Here is a 25,231-nt window from a genome sequence, read left to right on the forward strand (position 1 = left end):
GTTCTGTTTTACTGTATGCAAGAGACGTGGCTGGAATCACCTCACTTGGTCTGCACTACAGCTTATACTAAGGATAACAATCAAAATCACAACAGTAAAATAAAAATACACCTGATGCATTTTTGAAAGCTTACCAACTTACTCTTTTTTGCTTTTAATGGCAGAGGAGGATCTGGCAGGGAAAGATTTAGCCCATGTTATTTGGGCATGGGTAATTCAAGGTCAGCATCGCAATTTTAAAAACTCAGTTTATTTTGCATTTAAAATAAATTCAAGTTAAATATACAAACCTACAAGTACATTTTAAAAACATCGCTGTTGCACTGAGCACTACTATTCAAAAAATACCTCTTGAAAGCATTCTGTTTAAAATAGAACAGATTATCTATTTTTTATACTTTAAAATGTTATTTCCTTCATTCTACCCTACTGCTATTGCAGGTATTTCAAGATGGCACTTTGGTGATCAGAAAGAGCTGATAACACGGTTGCCATACTACCGTAGAACAAGAGTCCTTTGCTACCCACTTGAAAATAGGACTCGTATGTTGCAATGCACCGTGATTCCATGGTTATGCTGTGACAGAGCACAGGAAGATGCACATTAAACAGATGCTATATGGTATTCTGTTCTGGTTAAGAAACATGACCCTAGGAGACAGGCAACCCTTATTTTTTCTTGTCAACTCTTCAGACAGGAAAGATATGAAGATTTCAGAACAGATGTGAAGGTTCTTGACCAGAGGTGCACAGATGACAGAAAATTGCTGACGGTTAACTTCCAAGAAAGCATAAAACTGAGAAGATGGAAAAAAGGAGAAGGCAGAGAAGGCACACACCTTTGCTCCATTTTGGTCTTTCACTTCTGCTTTGTTTGCAACAGGTTTGACTCCTCTAAATGACAAAGCACTACCATAACTCTACCTTAATAGGAGTGTGGACCTGCAGGAAGCACAGAGGAGCCATGAGGAGTCCCAACACCATTCCTTTTCACTAGTACTGCTACAGTCAAGTTACTCATGCAAGAAATCAGAACTGTGCTGTGTAATTTGCTTTACTGAAGTGAGACCTTTATGTCGCTACTTCTATCAACTTCACAGTAACATTTATTTATTTTTCCTCAAAGCCACTAGACAAAACAAAGGTGGGTAAATTCCTTATGTGTATGCAAAGCATACACATCTCTCTTCAGCTTACTTTTTAGAATCACAGGAAAACACTTTTCATAGTAGAACTTTGTGTTTGAGGCCAGGCTGGATGGGGCCCTGGGCAACCTGATCTAGTGGGAGGTGTCCCTGCCCAGGGCAGGGGGTTGGAATTAGGTGATCTTTAAGGTCCCTTCCAACCCAAGCCATCCTATGATTCAACAATTATAGCATTTAAGCCTTCAACACAACTTAACTGTTTCTCTGAATAGTAGCTTTCTGACTAATCTTGCTAGATATAATGCATTTGCATATGTCACTTCCTTCTCCAAAGTCCATGGCTCAGCTATGAAATAACACTAGAGAATCAGAGTTCAACTCTCCTCTGACAATGAATTATATTCCATGGCATACTTTGCCAATCCAGTTTTTGAGTTTCTCCTAGAATGTAACCCCTCCCTCTCCAACCAGTCTAACTGGTTCTTCTAACAGAATAAGAAGGGAGACTAAAATCTTATTTTTAAGTGCAAGAATGATGAATCTCTACTTGACTTGGGCCTCCTGTGCTAAGCAGAACACCCAGAACTTATAAGCCTCAGTTTCCTGACCTTTAAGTTGGATAAACCCTACTTAACACTGTCAAAGTACTGAAGTGAAAATTAACGTATTTATCAGCTCCAACAAGTAGCTTAAACAAGTCTTTAATGAGTCCTCAATATACCCACAGTTCTCACTGAGGCAGCTCTTCCAGATTTCAAATTTCAGAGCTTTGTGTTTAAAACACAGTTTAATTTCTACTTACATTTAACTAACGTGATACAAGATAATTTTCTCCCTCTTTGCTCTTTACCTTTCAAGCCATTTTTAAATTTGTGTCCCTAAATGCACCACTTGTAATCACATTCACCTACTTCAGTTACCTAATTACTTTTGCTCTCTTTTCCAAACTCCCTCAACTCTTTCAGGTATTTAAGCACACAAAAATGAACTGAATTGTCTGGCAGTAGCCACGCTAAACTAATTTACCTCCTGATGGGCGATGTTTGCAGTAAGATTCCTTGGCTTCTCACTGTTACTCATTTTTTCTCCTTCCTAGTTCTACTCCCTCTCAAATCCTTTGCAACATTAATGCTAACTATTATGCATAATTCAGTAGCATTAATAATTTCTGTTATGCTAAACCTCATAGGCTCATTTCAGTTTCAGGATCACACCACGCTGTGTAAAAATAGAAATCCACCAGCCCAAAGACCTTGGCATTCAATTGAGACAACATGCAACAAACAAGAAGAAAAAAAATCAGCTCAGAGAAAGACAAAATGAAAATACAAATATGGATTTGGAAAAAAAAAAAAAAACACAGGTATATGCAGAGCAAGAGGGTTTAAATTTTATTTATTAATTTATGGATTTTATTTATGGATTTTTTTTTTTTTTTTTAAATAATGTTGCATGTTTAGGTGAATCAAAAAGATTGGTGTTTTCATTGCCCGTTTGGCTAGCAAGAGAGAGAATGTAAAGGCCAGCACAGAAATTTTATGGGCCAGTAGTGCACAGAGCAGCCAGGTATATATTCCACTTCACTAGAATGCAGTGATGGTTAAGAGAGAGTCATGGTTATTACTAACAAACACGCAGCAGAGTTCCACTGCAACTGTAAAAAAAAAAAAAAAGGGCAAAGAGGTCTTGCTACTATACTCACCCAAAAGACAGTTATGGAACTCATAAAAGAGAGTTGCTAATATAGTAAATTTTCCCCAGGAAACTGACAGAGCACCCAGCAGACTGATTGTGAGGGGAAAATAAAAGTTACTCCTAGCCTTGCCTCTCTCTAATACATGTCGTTAAATAACAAAATATGTATTCCGGAACTAGAGACAAGTCCTAGAGATCAGTACCTGACCAGTCAAGTTTATATTGTTCATTAAAAAAAAAAGACTTGTTGTTAGCCAATTCCATAATATCATGATTCCAAATCAAATAGAGAGAGTTCTTACTGATGGATGTTCTTACTGGTAGCTTTAAAAATGGAAACTTGATCTGAAAGGTCTTTCATGCCTCACTAAAAATGTAGTTTGGGCAGCTAGTTGCTAAATTTGCAGATTGACCATCCGCAGAGAAGTCAATACAGCATGACTGAGTGCTCTCAATGTATTACATAAATACATACAAGCAGCAGTGCCATTTATACAAGTTGTCATTTATTATTCTTTACGGGCAGTGGAGTCACTGTCCGCAACATCACTTCATGCTTTATTGCATTTATCAGGCAGCTTTACTGCTCGATATTCAGGTAATGGTTTTGAACCATGCTATGCACCTACTTGAGAGCCTGAGACTGCTTCTGCAATGTCAGCAGTGAGTCCCTTCTGATACCTGTAGGTTCTGTGGCATTAAGTTTTGTCCCTGCTTCAAGAAAAGCATCTTGATGGAGGCTCTTATTATGAAATCTGTACTGGATAGTGTCTATATTGTCTGCATTCTCTTCACACAGGTTTTATAGACGGATCTGTACTAGTCACATCAAAAAAAAGATCTGTCCTTGAATTTGCTCATTGACTTCCCAATTCTCACTTTCATCATTCTAGTAATTAAGCAAAACCAGCAGTGCTCAAAGCAGATGGGGGGAGAGGGGGACAGAAAGGAGGATGGCTATACAACAGACGAGCAAAAAGAAAAAAGCATGTATTGCTCCACACAGCCTAACTGAAAACAATTTTACAATGTATTCTTTCTGATCATTAGAAGTATATTTTATGATGGAAAAGTGCCATTCAGAAAACTTTAGACTGTACTTACATTGAAAACCTAACTGTATTTAAGAGAAATTTTGGGGGAAAAAATTGCTTCAGGGGGAAAAAAAATGATTAGACTTTTATAGCTGCAGCTCACATTAATGAGAACATGATCCCACATAATAAAGCCAGAGGCCCTAAACAGCTGCAGTGCCAATATAGCACTTGTTAGTTCAGAGACAGAACAAGGGCAGCCATAACTGGTGTGCAACATCTTTGTACTTCAACAATGGTGTGCTACTCCTCCTAGCACAGGGACACGTTACACACAGACACAGCATTGTGCTTTGTTCCAATAGCTACACGTCACAGAGAACCAAGTGATGTAGAACTAGATATTGTAAACACAGAAACAATAAACCCTATCTACTACTAGTGAGACACGAATAATAGTACTTGCTTCAGAAAAGCATGTTACACTACTGTGAAGTAGTCATATGCTGTTCTGATGCGTATGTTGGAGTAACCTAGAGAAACGCCACTCAAATCAATAGAGTGTGAAGTGAAATAGGAGTGAGTCTAGACAATAAAGCATCACTTCAACATATACATGTACTTAAAATTTAATGTAAATATCTACATCACCATATTTTTGGTCCATTAACTTCTACATCCTCTTCTAGCAATGACCAATACTTCTGGCTTAAATGGAAAAGCAAATGGCTCAAGGCTATTGGACAATGCACCATGCTGTACGTGGAGATAAGCACCTGCATCAGCAGAATTCAACTTAAACTCCAAAACAGAATGGACACTTACAGAGTCCTAAAATCTCAACTATATTAACAATGTAATGCAGTGGGTTTGTTATTCTTATTTTGCTCTGAAAAAGGGGGACAGAGAATCTACTCTCCATAAATTTTGCCAAAAAAAAAGTTGGGGGACAGAGAATCTACTCTTCATAAATTTTGCCAAAAAACAGTTGTTTCTAAAATAAACATGTTTCTCAAGGACGTATTGCAATAGGAATCATGTACTTCGGTAATGTTAGTCTAGTTTTTCCCCACACTTTCAATTTGACATTACTTTACCAAATCTACGGCTGGCAGGTAATTTCCCAACCAAACAACTTTTCCACTTCAGCAAAAACAAGATGCCATATACTTATTCATTTGCTGTCAGTTAGGCTGCTGTGGGCTTAATAGCTCCCAGATTTTCTGTCATGGAGCAAAGAATCTGGAAGCCCAAATTCTAGCAACAAAGTTCAAGGCTTCCTGCATCAGGTGGGGAGACAGGGAAGATGCCAGAATTCCCTGAGCTCCTAGTCAAGACCTGGCTACGCTGGGACAGAAGATTGTATGGTGGGGACTTCCCCGGAGACAGACAGACAGTCTATTTGAGAAAAGCCAAATTGAAAATGCTTTGAAATTTTCTTTCGGGGGGAAGTATAAAGATAAAAACAATTAGTTTTCATATTGAATCTGACCAAAAAGGTTTTCTTAAACATTGGTGTTTCCCACAGAAAGAAAATATCATGTCTTGAGCAGCTTTAACTGTAACTCATATCCTGCTGGGACCAATTGTTTCCCAGCATGTAATTGATTACAAGAAGATTCATCAGGATTTTATCTGGATCTTGTTGCCATTAAAACAATACAGTAAATTAAAAAAGAAATTATTTACTGTGACATAAGCATCAAGAGTTTCATGGCTTGAACTGCTACTTCATGGTCCTTGTCCAGAGGCATGGACACAATTCGATCCTAATGGATGTAAAATGACAATAAAAAGATGTAACATGTTTTGTTCTCAATAAACATTATTTTTGCTACAGATAGATCATCTACACTAGTAGAGCAGAGATTTATTTTTATTTCAGCAGCTATTTCCTAAGAGACATAAGGCAACTTGATTACTACCAAGTAGTTCCCCAGCCCCTGAAAATTAACAGCATGTTAATTTCTTAACTGAATTAATCATGCAGTAATATGGTATTTTTTTTTATAGATGTAATGTATGCGTTCACAAGAAATCAACTACAGTCTACAAATTAAAAGTGACTGACAACTTGTTTCTAAGATGTTACTACTGACACTTCAATATGTTAAATGAAGGTAAGCCTCAAATTACAAGCATTATATAATCAGTTTCTCCCATCAACAATAAGGTGTGTGTATCTAGACATTACAGAAGCCAGTGCCTTGCTGGAAAGATAATTAGGAATTGAGTCATAAAGGTGCCTCGTGAAATAGCGGTAATATTCCTGACCTCTAGAACTCACCCTATTGCACCTTGGTGCACATATATACATCTCAGAAAACAGTGGAAACTTTCCTGTCTTATGTACCCAAGAACTGACACTCCTCAGTGCAGCCTACAACTTTAAGGCATATTAAACCTTCAGAATTGCTTGTCTGGGGACTAGCAGCTTTCTCACTTATATATCATTTCTAAATGTCTAGATCCATTTTGCTTTACACCTTCCTGTTTCTAACAACCCAGATGTAAGGTGTGGAAGTCCATGAATCCTCAGTTTGAAAACTCAAGGGTAACAGAGGAAGCATGTGAAAATCCAGCTTGCTGGAAATGGATTGACGATTATATATTTACAGTTCCCATCACCAAGAAAGTAGTACTTTCAACCCTGGGAGATTTCAGATCTGTCTGTATTTGCTGTTTGGATTTCTTTTCTTTAGAGGAGAAGGAGGGGTTGAGTTGGTTTGTTTGCTTTTTACATTGGGGAGGTAGAGTTTGCAATAATCTAGTTATATAGTGCCCTCCATAGAAAGAGAGATCTCAGTGAGAACAGACTGGAGCTGTTCATCAGCCTTTGAATATCAATCCTGCAGATGCATATACAGCATACAGTAGCTTGTAACAACCTTCCTTTAACAGCAAAGAGAGAACATCACTACAAAACTGTTTAAAACGGGTTACTCTTAGATAGCCAAGATCCAGTCTGAACAATTTATTCTTAAGTTACCAGTATTAATCTGTATCTTGTTCTTCAACAATGTTCTAAAGGTACTTCTTACTACTAACAACTACTCTGACATATGGGTAAGTACTGCACCTTTTGGAAAAAAAAAAAAAAAAAATTGCCACCACATGCAGGCATTGATTGTGTGCTGATTCAGAGGGACTGTGGTCTCAATCCCACCTCTCACAGCATCTTGAGCTTTCTTATTCACATACTGAAAAGATCCTAAAGATCCTGCCCCACTGGGATAAGAATAGCTGATTAAATTGTTACAAAGGGCAGGATTAAAAAAGTAAGGGCTCACTTCTTAAATGAGTCAAGGTGTTGGAATATAATAAAAGTATATATATATGTATGTTGGAATATGATAAAGACGTGTACATAAAGCCTACAGGGTCAGTGCAGTCGCAGAACAAGCTCACAGAATTTCAGCATATCGTCTGACTTGTTCAGATAAGAGGTAAGGAATCCTTCTTCAAGAGTCATACTGACATGGTAGATCAACAGAGAGTCATTCTCGCGTCAGTGTAATACATGTGTAATACATAGCTAGCAGTGTAATACATGTGTAATACGTAGCTAATCAAATATCTAAGAGCTTAACCAATTATCAGGAATAGCAAAAAAAGGAACGGCTGGAGTATCAAATTCCTTCCCATCTGTCAAAGATCCTGTAAAAAAATCTGGGCCATCCTGGATAAATGATGCAGATATTTAACTACAGTGCATGTTAACACCATTTTGCACGTAAACTACAGTGAAATGGAACTGTGAAAATTCGACAGAAACAGAGGGAAGCACCTCTGCAAAACTCCTTCATCCACTCAGTCAAGCAGGCTGCTTCTGCAATACTCTAAGCTTCTGTCACTCAAAGGAGTGGGGAGATGAGCTCTGACCAAAAACATCACACCCTGTGTACACACCCAACCCAGACTTAAAAACTAGAGAACAATCATCTATTTACCTTGAATCTGCTAGTAAAGAGATCCATCTTGTAAACAAGTTCTTTTCTGCTATAAATTCCCTGCAGTCCCAGAAGACACTTCAACCGCACTTCAGGTTGCTACAAGACAAAGAGAAATCTGCTAATATGTTATCTCTGATTATTTACTGCTGGCATTTTATTATGCAAATAAGAGTTATTTGTGGGTACCTGCAGCAGATTACCCAAATACCACCTCATTTTCTTCATTTTCTTTATTAGCGATACCAGTACTGTTTTGTATGTGTGCATCTCTCGCTCTCTCTTTTTCCCCTCCCTCCCTCTGAGAAAGCCTGCAATGAGCCAAACTTAAAGGTGACATCAAAGGTTGTAGGCTCCCTAAGATTCAAAGAAACTCTCACAGATGCTACAGCTATTATAAGCAACAGAATGCAAAAGACACAAGAATTGTGCTATTCACCTGTAAAAGATATACAAAGACAAGAGTATGGATGACCTACTTAATACAATCATCACTCTTACGTATACCAGACTTTGCTTCCTTTCAACGTTTCAACTCAGACAACAGTTAAACTCCAACAAGGATTCCAAGAAATTCCAGTCCAGAAAAACCTCCCTGAGGAAGACGTGCACCTTAGAATTGTACCAGCTTATCATTGTGGATTCTCATAGAATCACAGAATGGTTTGGGTTGGAAGGGACTTTAAAGATTGCCCAGTTCTAACCCCCTGCCATGGGCAGGGACACCTCCCACCAGACCAGGTTGCCCAAAGCCCCATCCAGCCTGGCCTTGAACACCTCCAGGGATGGGGCATCCACAGCTTCTCTGGGCAACCTGTGCCAGTGCCTCACCACCCTCAGAGTAAGGAATTTCTTCCTAATATCTAATCTAAACCTACCCTCTTTTAGTTTAAAGCCATTACCCCTTGGTCCTATCACTACACCCCCTGAAAAAGAGTCCCTCCTCAGCTTTCCTGTAGGCCCCTGTTAGGTACAAAAAGGCCGCTAAGGTCTCCCGGAGCCTTCTCTTCTCCAGGCTGAACAACCCCAACTCCCTCAGCCTGTCTTCACAGGAGAGGTGCTCCAGCCCTCTGATCATCTCCATGGCCCTTCTCTGGACTCCTTCTAATACATCCATGTGCTGGGAGCCCCAGAGCTGAATGCAGCGCTCCAGGCGGGGTCTCATGAGAACAGAAGTAGAGGGGGAGAATCACCTCCCTCAATCTGCTGGCCAGGTTTCTTCTGAGTAGTGTATATCATCGGCTTATGCTGAGTTTTTCATCCACCAGTACTCCCAACTCCTTCTCCTTAGTGCTGCTCTCAATCCGCTCATCACCCAGCCTGTATTCATTTTTGGCATTGCCCTGACCCAGGTGCAGGACCTTACACTTGGCCTTACTGAACTCCACGAGGTCCACGCAGGCCCACCTCTCAAGCCTGTCCAGGTCCCTCTGGATGCCATCCCTTCCCTCCAGTGTGTCATACATACAAATATTACGCCTTCTCCCCATTCCTGTTTTACTCTAGAATGCTGTATTTTAAGCATTCTAAAAAGAGACACACTGTTTTGAGTTTGGCCTAGTTGGTGAATTTAGGCAAAATAGTTATCTCTGTTACTTCCTGCTGTTTGTACAGCTGCTTCACAAATGTCCCACAAAAGAGGACTTTTAATTTTTAATTCATCTCATGTCTACTGCTAAACCTTTCAAATGACAAAAGCTGTGGATGTCATTAAGAAATTTATTCTGAGAATCTAACATAAAAAAAAAAATCACAGTGTTCCATAAACTTAGAATGCTAGGGATATCAGCAGACACTGTAGGCCTTGGATCAGTCTCTTCATATTTATTCCTTCTTTTTTCCTGCTGACAATAGCAGTAGGAAAATTCAAGGAAAGCTAAGAAAGGAGGCCACCTACACATAGGCTATGTATTGCTACAAGTTCCTGTTCACCTGCTTAGGATGGAAAGCAAAGGATGATATCCAGTAGCAGGGTCTGACCAACAATTTTACAAAAGGCAGCTTTTTGCTAGAAAAATAAAGTATAAAATCAATAGGTGATGACAAACATTGCTCTCTAACCTGCCCGTAACTCACCAACAGTATATATTCTAAATTGTGTTCAGCTTTAAAATTAAAGGCGTTCTCTGAGAAAGAGACTCTTGCCGCCACTTGCTGCTTCCTACACCCACAAGGGCTCCACAACATCCAGCTCGCTCACAAACAGTCTCAGCTTGGAACCCATCACTGCCTGCCACCAGGAGTGCCACAGGCAGGAGCTTTGCACACTTGCACAAACTCAGCTCAGCCAGCATACTGCAATTCTGGCTTCAGCTGCCCTCAGTATTTTATCATGAGGTTTTCCTTGTGAATAGGGACTTTGTTTGTGGTTGGGATAAATAAATATATATATTTTTAAAATCTTTCTGATGATTTGTTGGATGATCATATAGCCCTTCGAGCACAGCTAGTGATCAGTCACTTGCATTTGTCAGTCAGGTGGCATTCGAGTGTAGGTTTGCAGATATATGGTTTAATACATTAAACTAAACCACCTGCTTTCTTCTAAGGTATCCACTTCCCACGTAAAAGCTCTCAGTCATAACCCTGTAAGTATGTTTGAGAAAATTGTTTAAGAACTATGAATGCATAACTACTTCTGTTATGACTATTTCTGCTGTCTTCCTATGTTTTCTGCTGCATTTTCTCCTTCTCAGCTACCTTTCTGTTTCCAGATTCATCGCTCCTCGCAGCTTCTTGATCATTCAAATCTATTCCACATCCTTCTCAAACTATCTCACCACTTACCTTCAGCTCCTTTGGGCAGTAATGTAGGCAAGTACAAAAAACAACTAGCCACCTATTCCCTTCACCAAAACTATCATTCTAATCTTGACAAATACCTGCCTGTTTAGTCTTTCAAAGCCGTGACAGAGTGAAGGGGAATTATACAAGCACATCTTCATTCGGGATACTCGGAACATACGCTGTCCCTCAGCTGTATCATAGTGTACTCTGACCCTGACCTGCAAACAGACTGGCAGGAAAAATCAGTAAGATGGTGAGCTGCTCTAGTGACATGGGCTCCAGCACTGTTTAGACACATTCGGTTATGAGATTTCAGTGTTGCTGCAACCAAAGAGATGAAGCCTCGTAAGTACAGGCTGGTACATGGATGATTTCGAGGTAGGGTTGAGCCACTGTTCCTCCTCAATACCCTCCAAATAATAAATTGTGAAAAACAGGAGTATTCCAAAAGTAGACGTGAAGAGTGAAGACAATGCAGCTTACCTGTCCTGTCAAGGTAAAACAGTTTAAAAAAAAAAAAAATCCTGTCCCCACAAAAAAATGTCAGTATATATGCAGAAAGATGATTTTTGGAAAGAAAAAAATCACTCTTCTAGCATGAACACTTGAAGAAAGAAGTACTTCAGAAATTGTAGTAACAATGGGATCAGTTTTTATAGCCACGTCGCATGGGAGGTAAGCCTAAAAACCTCTTCAATTTCCTGAAATTTGCCAGGAGTATCACATGGCCAGGACACAAAAGTTCATTTTAACAGATTTTTTTTTTTTCCCGCAGGATTTCTTTGGGTATTTTTTTATAGTCTAGTGAGAAAACCTCAGCAACTTGCCCTGAAGTTCCAGACAAAGCTAGTCTAACATGCTGGGAGGTCTCAAGTGTGTGTGCACACACATGCACGTGTATATCTGTGCACATCTCCATTTTCATTGCCTTTGCATTCCTCTCTGTGGGTTCTACCTTCCACTTTCCCCATCCTAACTCTTCATCATCTCAATTTTTCTGGTCTTTAACTCTGAACATTTTACACAGAACTCCCCTTCGATCTGGCTGCTGATGTACTAGCTATATACCCCTTTGGGTGCCTTTGAGCACAAGTTAAGTGCCTCGGTTTCACAAATGCAGTGATAGGTGATTGGGCTTATGTATAACTGCTCAGTAGCATAGGGCTGTCATATTTACTGTCAAGTGTTGCTTTGTCTTTAACAAATAAAGTTACGTTATTTCTAGTAGGCAAACTACCTGAAAATGTATCTTTATAGCACTGTTCCACAACTCTTACTGGGCCAAAGAGAGATATTCATATACAACTTTGAGAGTTTTACCACTGAATCTGGAGAACCCTCTTGCACCTAGGAAAGAGCCTTTCATGTAAAAATACCATGTTTCAAATCAGGGTATAATGGCAAAATGGTATCTCATGGGGAAGAATGATTATATTCAAATAAAAGACTTTTCTGACAAAACATTAATTTTACACTTGCTTTTTTGTTGTCCTCTTTAAAGTCTCCCAAATGACTGAACCTAATATTTGTTTACAATGCTGTAGATGATCCTGGCCAGATTTTTCCCCACAGTTAAACGACCACTGAAGTATTCTAACTCTGGGGCCTAAATTATTTGGCAAACGTCTCTATGTTATATTCTAAAAAGAAAATTGGCTCTGGGAGATGTCAGTTTCTTGCTGCACACCATCATCACGGTGGAATGTAAATGCTTATTAAGGAGCAATGGAGGGAAGTAACATTCAGATGTATTTAAAAGCACTACTGTCAATGTCAGAAATGCCCTGCTCTCATTTTGGAATTGGGCAATTTAACAGTGGCTGCAAATCACAAAGCACAGGCAGGACTGCAACCACCACTAGTGGCATACTACCAGGCCTCAGCCAAATGTGGAATATGAAAGACTTCTCGCTCTGCTTGCATCTGCACCACTGCTTCCACCTACTACGTTTTAGACGAATAACCATTTCTAGTTTCCAACAAATTACAGTGGAGAAGCTATGTGCATTAATCAAAGACACCAGCTGTTAATTTTCACTGTACAGCACTGGGAATGGAGACACATCATCGTCAAAAATTACTTCTTATTCTCACAGTTTGAGAATTCTCCCAACTGAACAAACACTAAAAAGATATTCTGATCAGATAAAATTCATGCAGGAAAATACAACAGTTCCTGACAGATTTGTTGCTTCTGAAAATCTGAACGCTACCTTTACAGAAATGGCAGAAAGCAAGGGAAAAAGAGGCTTTGTGCTCCCCCTCCTGGCTTTGTGGTAAACTACAACTTTGTTCACAACATGGACATTACCCGAAGTTGACACAAAACTGAAGGTGTCAGAATTTGTACAGATACTACATACACTTTAAAAGGCGGCCTGCAAGAAATACAGTGTACCAATTCCAGTAGTTAGCCATTCATGATAAATATACCTGTCTCCCTAAAATTTGTCATGTATTTTAGAAGCATGAGAAAAAGCACATTTTTCAGTTACCTTTTTTTTTTTTAAATGTGCATCTATTTGAAAAGAAAAAAAAATATTAAAAGGAAGAGGAGAAAAACCTTTGGGAAGTGACTGAAATAGACTTTCTGAAAATAATCTCTGTATTCCAAATGAGAAATGCAGGACTGAAGACTGTTTTACTATAGGTACTATATCTGTTCATCTTTATAAAATAAGACAAAATTTTAAATGTAGCCATCAAACCTAAAATCACAGTTTTAGTCAACCTTTAACACTGTATGTGCTCAAAGGATATAGGACATGTTACAACTTAGTATAATTGCTAATTCAATAACATATTAAAAATGGTGGAACACGAACACTCAGACTGCTACTGAACTAGAAAAAAATGTTTGTTGTCATTTAATGACACGATGGCTTTAAAAATAAAACCTGGAATAGGGAAGAGAGAAGATTTTTTTGTACCATCACAGTTTTAATATCTAGTCTTAGGAACTTAAACTTCAGGATTCTTCCAAATTTAAAAAAAAAAAAAAAATCTTCCTATCTATTGCCCCCATACAGAAGTAAGAAAAACTAAAAACGTTACCTTATCATACAGCATCCACCCAATGTATTTTAAGTAGCTATCATTTAAATATGTATCTGGGTATGTGTTAATCAAGCTGCCAATTTCTTCCATGCACGTAGCTCGGATCTCAGGGATCACATCACTGTGAAATTATAAAATTGTCATATTAATACATTAACATGCCTAATATACATTAATTATATCATTTGCAATATTTTTCCCTGGAATTGCTGAAGTATGTACAATCCAAAATATTTCCAATATTTATATATTAACGTTCTAAGTCTTCAATCAACAGTTAATCCATTTAGCTACAAATGTCTCATACAATAATTATTTTGAAGTTCTGGATATCTTCTCAATAACAAATGTACTGCAGGTAAAACTTCAGAAACAAAATTGAGAGGTCCTTTTCTAATCCCACATTCCTTAAAATAATTTAAATGCTACATTTTTCTTGACAACATGACATTTAACTCTATCCCACTATCGAGACAATCTGAGCAACAGTCTCTTGGGAATGCAGATACACCTCACAGCTCTATTTTCTTCTTACCGATAACGGCTTAGAAACGTCCCTTTGAAAATAGCATTCATCATGTTCTGTATCTCCAGAAGCTTCTGCTCATACTGAAATAGAAAGAGAACTGAATGTTTACAGTGATCCCACAGTTCATTTCACACGATAAATTTGCATCAGTGCATTTACAAGACTACTGTGGTCTAAATCACTATTGTCTACACATGGTACCAACACAAAATGAGTGGTCTGTATCTACGCTGGCAATTGGCCTTTTTGTAGCTACATACTGATGAAAGATTTAGCAGGTACCGACTACAAACCTGGAAAACAAGGCACAGCACGTAATATTTTTGATATGGTGACTCTTGCTCTACCCACACACAGCACAATTGCTAAGCAATCTTCACATATAGGTCCAAATTCTCCTCTTTAACAAAGACGGAGGAAAGGCAGGCAAGGGAATTTTCAGAACACACCTTTTACACAATAAGCATGTATTTTAACCATGCCAAGAACATCTAGTTTTGAAAATTTGGGAACATGACACTTTATGTAAACATTCTCTCATCCAAAGCATCAGAAAGGGTAACAGCAGACACATTTCCTCTGTTCTTCCTGTCAGATCAGATTTCTGATGATGCTAAAGCCTCAGGTCTCACTCTAACACTTCCTATGAAAAAGGGGCTGCTTCTGTAACAGAAATATTCTTGGGTATCTAAACCTCAGAACAGAGGGAAATGGTTCTAAAGCCAGATTTATATCTTACAGCTAAAGTCCTGTCTCTGGGAGGTGATAAGGAGCTGTCTAGCTGAGCAGAGAAGAAATGACAGAAACCAAACCAAAGACACAGGTCATACTTGAAGTTATGACGATTTTTACAATGCATTACTTATACAGAGATGACAGCTATCCTGTGTCCTTTTTCATTCATTTCTCTCATTGAAACTCAGTTAAAAACCTAAAATCTTGGCTTTTAATTTGTATAAACATATAAACCACTCTCCCACAACACCAGAGCTATTAATGCCATTACATGTGTGTGCAGATCTATATGTGTGTAGAGATCAAGGGCTAATGAAGCAATTAGTAGGACAGACATCGCAAGCTAACAGTATATAGGTCAGTTATTACCTTAGTCATTTTTGTACCACTTAACCTGGGTGGGCACAAATGCTCTGCGGCTTGCATTAGATAAACCTCAAAGAGCTGCAGTAACCCAAAAGCAAGCTGTCAGCAATCCCTCTTTTTAAATCTTCACTCATCTCCCATACAAGACACCCGCCTAACCTCTTTCCCTTTTCTCTCTAGCTGGTCAAGTCTGTAATTGGTCCTCTTGCCACTTATTCTGTTCTTCTCCACCTCATATAATCTTTGAGCATTGTGCTTGTTGACATCAAGGTTCAGGTGTACGCCTACAACTGCTGTCAGAAGTTTCATTGCTGAAAAGGAAACAAACCCAACATATTTAGCTTAGCTCAGAGATATGTAACATAAATATATTCACCACATTACCACAAAAAGCATACGGCTAGCCAAATCCAATTTATTATCCACAACACAAATGACTAGATTACAGTAATTTCTTTTAAACTACAGTTTTGTTTTACGGGCAGATGATGATCAGAAAGGAAAATTTAGTGATACTACTAGTGATTTATAGATTTTGGCAAGAGCTTATTTGTTGACTAGTAAGAGAAGTAATTTACTGGACAACTCTCTTATATTAAGTAATCTTGATTTGTTTGCAAAAGTATCTAAAGCTGTGGAATATGTAAATTTCAGAATGAAAAAAACCAGTGAAGTCCCAAAAAAGGCTGGGAACCTTAATATTTTACTTAAATTGACAAAAAATTCATGTTCCTCTAAGAATCACCAGATGTCTATTTACACAGATTTCAAATGCTTTTTGAGGCTTTAAAGCAAACAGTGTACTTTAAAATAAATTATAGTTTAGTGTGTTCCTTGTATAGCAGAAAGGGTACTTAGTGACTTTAAAATTTAAAAAGTAGTTTTAATAACACCATGCTGAATCAAATAAAAACGTGTTACAAGCAGTATTCTTTTTAGCACAGATACCACAAGAACAACAGCTCTCCAAAGGAAGCTTTCACACACGATGAATGTAATGCAACCTCATTGCATTAATTATTAGAGGGAGGGAAAATAACAAAATAGAAAACTGACTGAAAAATCAGTTACTGATTAAAAAAAAGAGAGAGATCATAACATAATTTTGAAGTTAGTCACATCAGACATTAAAGAACGTGTGTTTAGAAAGAAAAATCAGTCTAGATCAGATTGAAAACATTCAAATTCCATTCAGATATGAATGGAAATAAATTATTTATATTACATTAATATACATTAGGAGTAAAGCACTGTCAATGCATAAGAAGAGAACAATTGCTCCAGTAGAGACCTTTTCAATTTTGAAAAGTTTTATTTTGCACGTAAGTCAGAAAAACCCATGGTCTATAGCAACTCTGTGACTTGTTTTACCTGCCAAAGTGCTTGTGTGTCTAAATGCTCTGATCATGGAGTCCGCTAAGCCCGTAAGCAGTGAGATGATAGCATCCATCAGGTAGCTATCATACAGGATGCTGCACTGGCACTGCTGGACAAGCACTGCGATGAATTCACAGAAATTGGCCCTGAACTTCTTCCAGTAGGATCCTGTTCTGATCAGTGGGTAGTCCTCACCGTCCTGCACAAGTAAAAAGAAACAAGGGAAAACACACTAAGTAGTTCTGTTTGTGCACACCACATACATGTCTCCCACTGAACACCAGAGAATTTTGCTGACAGTCAGCTTCATCTCAGCTCCCCTGTAACTTTTTTCATGGTTATTATTCCGAAGTAGGGACATGCAACTACAGCACAGGCAAGCACAGATACAAACAAGCCTCATGAGAGCTACACTGTAATGATAGCTCACATCTTAAAGCAGCAGATGTGAGGCATCTGTGAACACATGGGAAAGGACATGTAAAGGCACAGTACCATGAATGACTTTCACTGGCATAAACCAAGAGCACTCCTGGCCTCTTCTACCTCCTCACAGGTAGCAGTGCCTCCCCACTACTCTGTCCTTCCTGTTCCTGCAACTGCATGGTAAAACTCAGGAGTAAATTTTTAAAATTCAAAATGACATGATTGAAAAAGAACTGTTACTTTGCCAAACTGTTTTTCAATTGGATCAGTTCCCTGAGGTGGTTGTATTGGTTTTGGCTGGGGTAGAGTTAATTTTCTCCATAACAGCTGTTTTGGATTTGTGATGATGCATTGGGTTTATCGGGCAAGGTTTTGGTAGCAGAGAGGCTGCAGGGGTGGCCTTTGTGAGCAGAGCCCTGCAGCTGCCCCATGTCAGATCAGAGCCAGCTCCAAAAGGGTCCTGCCACTGGCCAGAGCCAAGCCAGGGGATGACACTGGGTGGGCCTCTGGGAGAGCAGATTTAAGGAAGGGAAAAAAACTGCTGCACAACATCAGCTGGGAGAGAGGAGTGAGAACCAGTCCTGCAGCCCCCAAGGTGAGTGCAGCAGGAGGGCAGAAGGTGCTCCAGGCAGGCAGCAGCAGTTCCCCTGCGGCCTGTGGAGAGGCCCCTGGTGGAGCAGGCTGTCCCCCTGCAGCCCATGGGTCCCACACGGAGCAGATCTCCACGCTGCAGCCCGTGGAGGAGCCCCCGGTGGAGCAGGTGGATGTGGCCTGGAGGAGGCTGCGGCCCATGGAGAGCCCCCGCAGGAGCAGGCCCCGGGCCGGAGCTGCAGCCCGTGGAGAGGAGCCCACGCAGGAGCAGGGGGTCTGGGGGGAGCTGCTGCCCACCTGTGGGGGACCCATGCTGGAGCAGCTTGCTCTGGGGGGAGGGATGGACCCCGTGGTACGGAGCCATGTGGGAGCAGGAGACGAAGGAGAGGCAGAGACAAAGCATTAGGGACTGATCGCAGCCCCCATTCCTCTGCACCAGTAAGGGGGAAGATGTGGAAAAGATCGGGGGAAAAGTGGTTGTAGCCCGATGTTAGTTTCTCACTGTAAGGTAAGAAATTAATCTCCCTATACTGAGTCTGTTTGTCTGTGACAATAATCATTGCCCATGACGATAATTGTTGAGTGATGTCCCTGTCCTTATCTCAGCCCCTGAGCCCTTTTTGTCATATTTTCTCCTCCTTTCCCTTTGAGGGGGGGAGTGAGAGAGCAGTTGTGGTGGAGCTCGGCTGCCCAGCTGGGTAAAACCACCACAGATACAAACAGTGGTAATAACACACCAATGTTTTAGTTGTTGCTGAGCAGTGTTTACACTAAGTAAAGGACAGTTCAGCTTCTCACGCTGCACTGGCGGTGAGGGGGCTGGGGGTGCACAAGCAGCTGGAAGGGGATGACCCCAATGGACCAAAGGGATGTCCCATATTATAAAACCTAATGCTCAGCAATAAAAGTTGGGGGGAAGAATTGGGAGCTGGGGGGGAGCAGAATGTTCAGCTTGATGGCATTCATTTCCCAAGAAATCACTACACTTGACACAGCCCTGCTTTCCTGGAAATGACTGAACACGTCTGCCACTGGGAAGTAAAGAATTAATTCCCTATTTAGCTTTGCTTGCACAGCTTTCACTTTACTTATTAAACTCTATTTATCCCAACCCATGATTGTTTTCATTTTTACACTTCCGATTCTCTCCCCTGTCCCACTTAGGGTGAGTGAGCAAGTTATAATAAAGCCACAAGACTGTTCACACTACATTTAATAATGCCAAGAAGAAAGCAGACAGATGGCACTTCACACGACTTCTCACACAAAACGGTGAGCCTCATGTGAAGAACACAGTAGTAGGACGTTGTAGATGCCAGTCTCAGACAGCATGAACATTTATTTCATTTGCATCTCACAGATCCCACGAATGGCTCTGAATATTGATTTGCATCCCGATAGTTTCCAGGTGTGAATGGAGCCAGGGAATTCCAGAATTTCACTCATTATGGAAAACTTCATCCTGAAGGAAACCCACGACTCAGCTAGTCCTTCCCTAGTCAGCCAAACACCTTCTGAGATGTATTCCAACAGGCAGCTTCACACCCAGAACAACCCCAAGTACATCTAAAGTGCACTTGATGCTTTTCTCTTGTAACTTTGTTTCCAGAGCACCCAACCCATGGCTTTCTTGAAAAACAAACACAAACACAGGCAGATCTCAAGGATGCCTGCAACCCAAGGCATGTTAGGAAATTTGGAGTCTATGGAAAGATGGGAAAGTCAGAGTGAAGTGCTAGCAAGGAGACAAGATGAAATCTCCACAATGCTGCAAGCAACGTATGGCAAGAGGCATTACAGAAAAGCTGTTTCTAAAATATTCTTCCAATTAAAAACATTCTCTTGTAAACATAATAATTTATGAAACAAGCTTCTGAACAAAACTGTCTGCCAAAAACTCTTGTGTGTATGCATAGAGGTTGCTGGAAGGGTTGGGGAATGTTCTGGAGTACCAGTGCAGCTTGACATACACCAGGCTGTTTAAAACACTACAGGAGCATGTTGTGGTTAAACCTGGCAGACAGCAAAATGCCACAGGGACATTTGCCCACCCCCCAGCGGGATAGGGGAGAAAACTGAAAAGTGCAAGAACTCATGGGTTGACAGAGAAGAACAGTTTAATAAGAAGGAAATAAAATGAAGGAAAAAAAAACATAGTAACAATAAAAAAATAAAACAAGTGATGCACAAGACAATTGCTCACCACCAGCCAACCAACGCCCAGCCAGTCCCTGAAAAATGGCAGCCCCCCCAGCCTACTCCCCTAGTTTTATTGCTGAACAAGACATCATATGGCACAGAAGGACACCCCTTTGGGCAGTTTGGGCCAGCTGTCCTGGCTGTGCCCGCTCCCAGCTCCTGGTGCAGCCCAGCCTCCTCACTGGCAGGGCAGCACGAGAAGCTGAAAAGTCCTTGGCTCTGTGTAAGCACTGCTCAGCTTACACATCGGTGTGTTATCAGCATTATTCTCATCCTAAATCCAAAACACAGCAGCATACCAGCTATTAAGAAGAAAAACTCCATCATAACCAAAACCAGGACAGAGTGGTTCATCTTATCCAAATTAGCAGGTTCTCCTCACCTCCCTTTAAAACGAATAGCAAGGAATGGGCTACTCCAAAGTGTCCATGGGTTCATTCCAATCCAGAGGTCTAAAACAGACCAGATGAAGTAGACTTCTGAAGTGTATAACTATCTCTGTTCACTAACACACAGTTTAAGCTGACTACTTCTGATGTATTCGTCTACCCTGTAGAAAGCTACAGAAAAAGCCATGCTACAACTGAAGAACTACAAAAGAGCCGTACCATGTCCACTGGCCAAGTAACTGTCAGGATCCAAGGAAAGGCCATGAATTTCTTGTATTGCAACCCAGATTCCTGTAATGCAGGAGAAAAAAAATTCAAAGGCTTTTCAATGAAATTGCACAGTTAATTGAAAAAGATAAAAACAGCACAATCCATGCATCATATTTAAAAAGCTATTAGCACTTTGGACAATTTGTAGTATAAATGGTTCACACAATCCAATGCCTTAAGATGTAATCCCTTCTCATTATTCTTCAGTTATGAGCAATGATAGAAGAAAAACGCATCTTTATATAAAAATCAAGTTTTCTTGCTACAAGTAAAAGACTTGTTTTTAAAACTTATAAGCAAACATATACAAAATGTAATCCTCAAAGTTAATTCTGACATATGCCTTTCCAGCAAGTCTAAGTACATATCCCTTTCCAACACTTAGTAACTACACACTGTTAAACAGCTAACCTCTAAAATAAAACATTCTGAGCTTTTGAAATTATAGAGGAATGTTTTCAGAATGAGTGTCAGAGATGTTTCTCAAATCTACAATTATTCCAAAACAAAAGGCAGGAAATGTGCAGTTTTTATTAGACTCAGTGAAGCACAACAAGTATTTCTATCCCCATCTGGCTGTACAGTTACAAATAAAGCTTATCTCTTCCATTGCTAAACTTTTCAGCAATGAAATGGGAGAGGAAAGGAAGCCTACAAAAGAATAAACAACTGCTGCAAGAAATAAAACAATGCATACAGGAAGAAAAGCAGCAGAGAAAAACAGAACTGATTAAGAAAGAAGGGAAAATAAGAATCAGTGGTCCTAAAGACAGGTCTGCCTCTCCAATGAGGAATACTGCAGCCCATGAAGAAAAAATGCCTCTGAATGACTATATTAAAGCCATCTCCTTCCAAGGCCTGTACAAGTTTTCATGGAATCACAGAAGCACTGAGTTTCAAAGGGACCATTTGAGATCATCTAATCCAACCCCACCTGCGCAAGCAGGGTCAGCTAGAGCAGGATGTCCAGTGCCAGGAGCAGTCAGGCTCTGAATATCTCCACTGATGGACACCCTGCATCCTCTCTGGCCAGCCTGTTCCACTGTTAGACCCCCCTCAGAGTAAAAATGTTCAGATGAAGTTTCACGTGTTTCAATTTGAGCTCATTGCCAGGTCTCGTCTTGCCTTGCCTTTTGTGCCCACTGTCTCACTGGGCACCCAGAGTCTAGATTCCTCTTCCTCACCCCTTCAGAGGCTTTTACACATGGATAAGATCTCTCTGAGCCTTCTTCTTTCCAGACTGAACAGTCTCACCCCTCTCAGCCTCTCCTCATACAAAAAATCATTAACCATCTTTGTGGGCCTTCATTGGACTCAATCCAGTAAATTTGTACTTTACTTATACTGGAGAGCCCAAACGCAGACTCAGCACTCCAGATGTGTCTCACCAGTATAAGTGGAGAGGAAGGATCACCTCCCTCCACTTGCTGTCAATGCTCTGCCTACTGCAGGAAGTTGTTAGCCTTCTTTGCTGCAAGGGCACATTGCTGGCTCATGCTCATCTTGGTGCTCAAGGACACAAAGATCCTACGCTACAGAGCTGCCTTCCAGCCTGCTGGTAGGCATGTAATGGTACATGTTTTTTTTTTTCCTCCCCAGATGCATGGGATTTCCTGGTATAGAACTCTGTGAGGTTCTCCTGCCCAGTTCCCCAGCCTGTTCATAGACTCATAGAATGATCTGGCTTGTAAGGGACCTCAAAGATCACCCAGCTCCAGCCCCCCTGCCATGGGCAGGGACACTTCCCACCAGACCAGGTTGCCCAAAGCCCCATCCAGCCTGGCCTTGAACACCTCCAGGGACGGGGCATCCACAGCTTCTCCGGGCAACCTGTGCCAGGGCCTCACCACGTCAAACTCTTCATCCAACAGCACCACCAAGTCCTTTGCAGATCTGCTCTCTCTCCACTCGTTCATGCACCTCTGGACAGCAGCACAATCACCTGGTCCATCAGTCACTCCTCCCAGTTTTGCATCACCTTCAAACTTGCTAAAAGTACGCTCTGCCCCATTGTCCAGGTTTCTAATAAAGACTTTTAAAAGTATAGGCCCAAATATCAGTATACACCACTAGTGACTGGCCTCCAACTGGACTTTGTGCCACTGATCACAACCCTGTGGGCCTGGTTAATCAGCCAGGTTTCAATCCATCTCACTATCCATTTACCTAACTCATACTTCAGCAGCTTGTCTGAAGATGTTACTGGAGACACTGTTAAAGTCTTACTGAAGTCAAGATAAACAACATCCTCCTCACCCTCCAAGCTAGTCACTTCATTATAGAAGGCTATCAGGTCAGTTAAGCACAATTTCCCCTTTGTAAATCCATGCTGACTAGTCCTGATCATCTTCTTGTCCTTCATGTGTTTGGAAATGATGTCCAGAATCAGTTGTTTCATCACTTTCCCAGGAACTGAGGTGAAGCTGACCAGCCTGTAGTTCCCCAATCCTCCTTCCTGAAGATAGGAATGATGTCTGCTTTTTTCCAGTCTTCGTGACTCTCTCAGTCCCCATAATCTTTCAGAGATAATTGATAGTGACCTTGCAATGACATCAGCCAGCTCCCTCAGCACTTGCAAAGGCATCCCATCAGGGCCCATGGCCTTAAGGATGTTCAGCCTGTTTAAGTGTTCCCTAACCTGATCCTCCACTGAGAGTAAGGCTTTGCTCCAGAATTTCCCTCTGGTCTCAGGGACCTGGTACTCCTTAAAGCCAGTTTTAACAGTAAAGACCGAGGCAGAGATGCCATTGAGTACCTCAGGCTCTTCTGTGTCCTTTGTCACTGGAGCTGCAGCTCCATTTAGCAGTGCAGCCGTGTTTTCTTTAGTCTTCCTTTTACTGTTGATATACTTGTAGAATCTTTTCTTCTTGCCCTTCACATTTCTTGCCAGGTTCAACTCCACTAACATTAGTGAGAATTTTGGGAGGAAGCATGGATACACAGATATAGTGTTGCAATTAATTGCAATGTCTAATTTTCCTGCCCTCTGAATGCTAGAAACAACCAATACAAATCAAAAGAGAAGAAGTAATCAAGCAGTTAGCTGGTAATACTCTTCACTCCCATTACTACTTACACCATTATTATTGTTTGTTTTCAAAAAATATGCTTGAAATCTCAGTAGTCCTCCATGGCACTACTTCTCAACAAACTTATTCCCTAAATCACTTTTCCATCTTATTTATTAAAAAGATGAGAGAACTGCATGAGAAAAGAAAAGAAACCACGAGGAGGAAACAACTAATTTAAAATAACACTCTACTTTCCTCTTATGATAGCTCTGCTTTAAAAGAAATCAGTTAAATTGAGCATTATTTCAATCACCTAAAATGTGATTAGCATAAAAATGGTTGCTTCATACATATTTTTTTTCTACATTAATTTGACAGTTATATCAAAGATAAACCAAACAAGCTGTCAGACACTGTCTTTAGAAATGCTTCATTCTGTATAAATTATTTTTGGAGTTTATTTTATAGTCAGTCAACTTAAAGGGAGATTAAGAGAATTTCAGAACTCATCAGGTTTAGAAATGAAGAACAAGAATAGAGAGAGACAGAGCATCTAACACAGGGATTACCATTTCGTACTTTCCATGAGTAAAATGCTTCACTAGAGTAGCATATTAAAATACTGCCTCAAAAGCTAAACTGCATTGTTTTTATGCATGCTTCTAAGGCAACTGTGGAATCTTTCCTTTTACCCACCAGGACAGGAGAAAATGCTACAGAGCAGTAACACATCCACAGTGATGATAACAATAATCAGATCTGCGTACCTTCCAGAGGGAAGGACCTTCACTATCTTGAGTGCTATTCAGGGTTAATTTAGTTAGGAAAGAAGTGCCAGATTACTAATTCATATGGCCAGACACATATTGGATCATTTCTGTCAAAAATTAGCCCAAGTGCTATTACAGTTCTAAAACGAGGAAAACCATGTTGGCAAATTCATCTTCTGTGGGAATTTCTACAGCAGCTGGTCTTTGAGAGATGCTCAATTAAAGCAAGGTTGATGGCTGTAGCTTGACAAATCAATTCAGAGGTGGCAAATTCAGGGGGAAAAAAAAGCATGGAAGTAACTGTGAAAGTGCTGCAGAAAATCTGATGTTGGCATAATTAGCCAAGAACCAGTCAAACAGGGAAACAGTGTTGTGAAGGTGTGTTTTTTTCTTAATAATCCTCGAGAAATAAGAAATTTGCTATTGTTTTGACAATTATCTAAAATCACAAATGCATTTTCCTTCTTTCATGTGACAATATGGTTATAAAAATTGTCAGCAAAACAGGAAGATTTAAATAAAAATACCAAATAAGAGTTATCTTCAACACAGCTCTTCAGTAATTTACAATAGCATTTAAAAGGACTTATCATCTGAATACCAGAGGAACTGTTTACCTGCTGCAACGTCAGGTTATGTGTACCTCTATAAAGTCACTACCAGAAGAACTCCTACAATGAAGCCAGATTCAGGAAGGCTAAGTGAGACAGCCCTAACTCCGAAAATAAAAGTCACTTACAAAAAAATATTCTAGTGCTGCTAAAATAGGTCATTACAACTGTGAATTTCTCTTGTGCCAGAATTATTTTTCTAAAGAAAGGAAATGGGATACAGCTCCTGATAAGCAGCAGGAACTTTGTCCAGGTTGACTATTAAGGTAAAGCCTATTATTTATATTAA

At 40.2% G+C, this 25,231-nt stretch overlaps 1 protein-coding gene across 3 annotated transcripts in view; it reads right to left on the reverse strand.

The window, feature by feature from the left end:
- LOC106035704 (cohesin subunit SA-2-like) overlaps positions 1 to 25,231 on the reverse strand; it is a 62,228-nt gene that overhangs the window by 28,016 nt on the left and 8,981 nt on the right. For all 3 annotated transcript variants that reach the window (XM_066983138.1, XM_066983122.1, XM_066983131.1), the window contains exons 7-13: positions 20,500 to 20,571; positions 16,670 to 16,874; positions 15,458 to 15,609; positions 14,204 to 14,277; positions 13,666 to 13,789; positions 7,825 to 7,923; positions 5,564 to 5,643 (exon numbers count right to left, since the gene is read on the reverse strand). In XM_066983138.1, coding sequence (XP_066839239.1) covers positions 5,564 to 5,643; positions 7,825 to 7,923; positions 13,666 to 13,789; positions 14,204 to 14,277; positions 15,458 to 15,609; positions 16,670 to 16,874; positions 20,500 to 20,571 — 806 coding nt within the window. The remainder of the gene's footprint in view (positions 1 to 5,563; positions 5,644 to 7,824; positions 7,924 to 13,665; positions 13,790 to 14,203; positions 14,278 to 15,457; positions 15,610 to 16,669; positions 16,875 to 20,499; positions 20,572 to 25,231) is intronic.

The sequence above is a fragment of the Anser cygnoides genome, chromosome 1, assembly GCF_040182565.1.
Source record: "Anser cygnoides isolate HZ-2024a breed goose chromosome 1, Taihu_goose_T2T_genome, whole genome shotgun sequence".
NCBI lineage: Eukaryota > Metazoa > Chordata > Aves > Anseriformes > Anatidae > Anser > Anser cygnoides.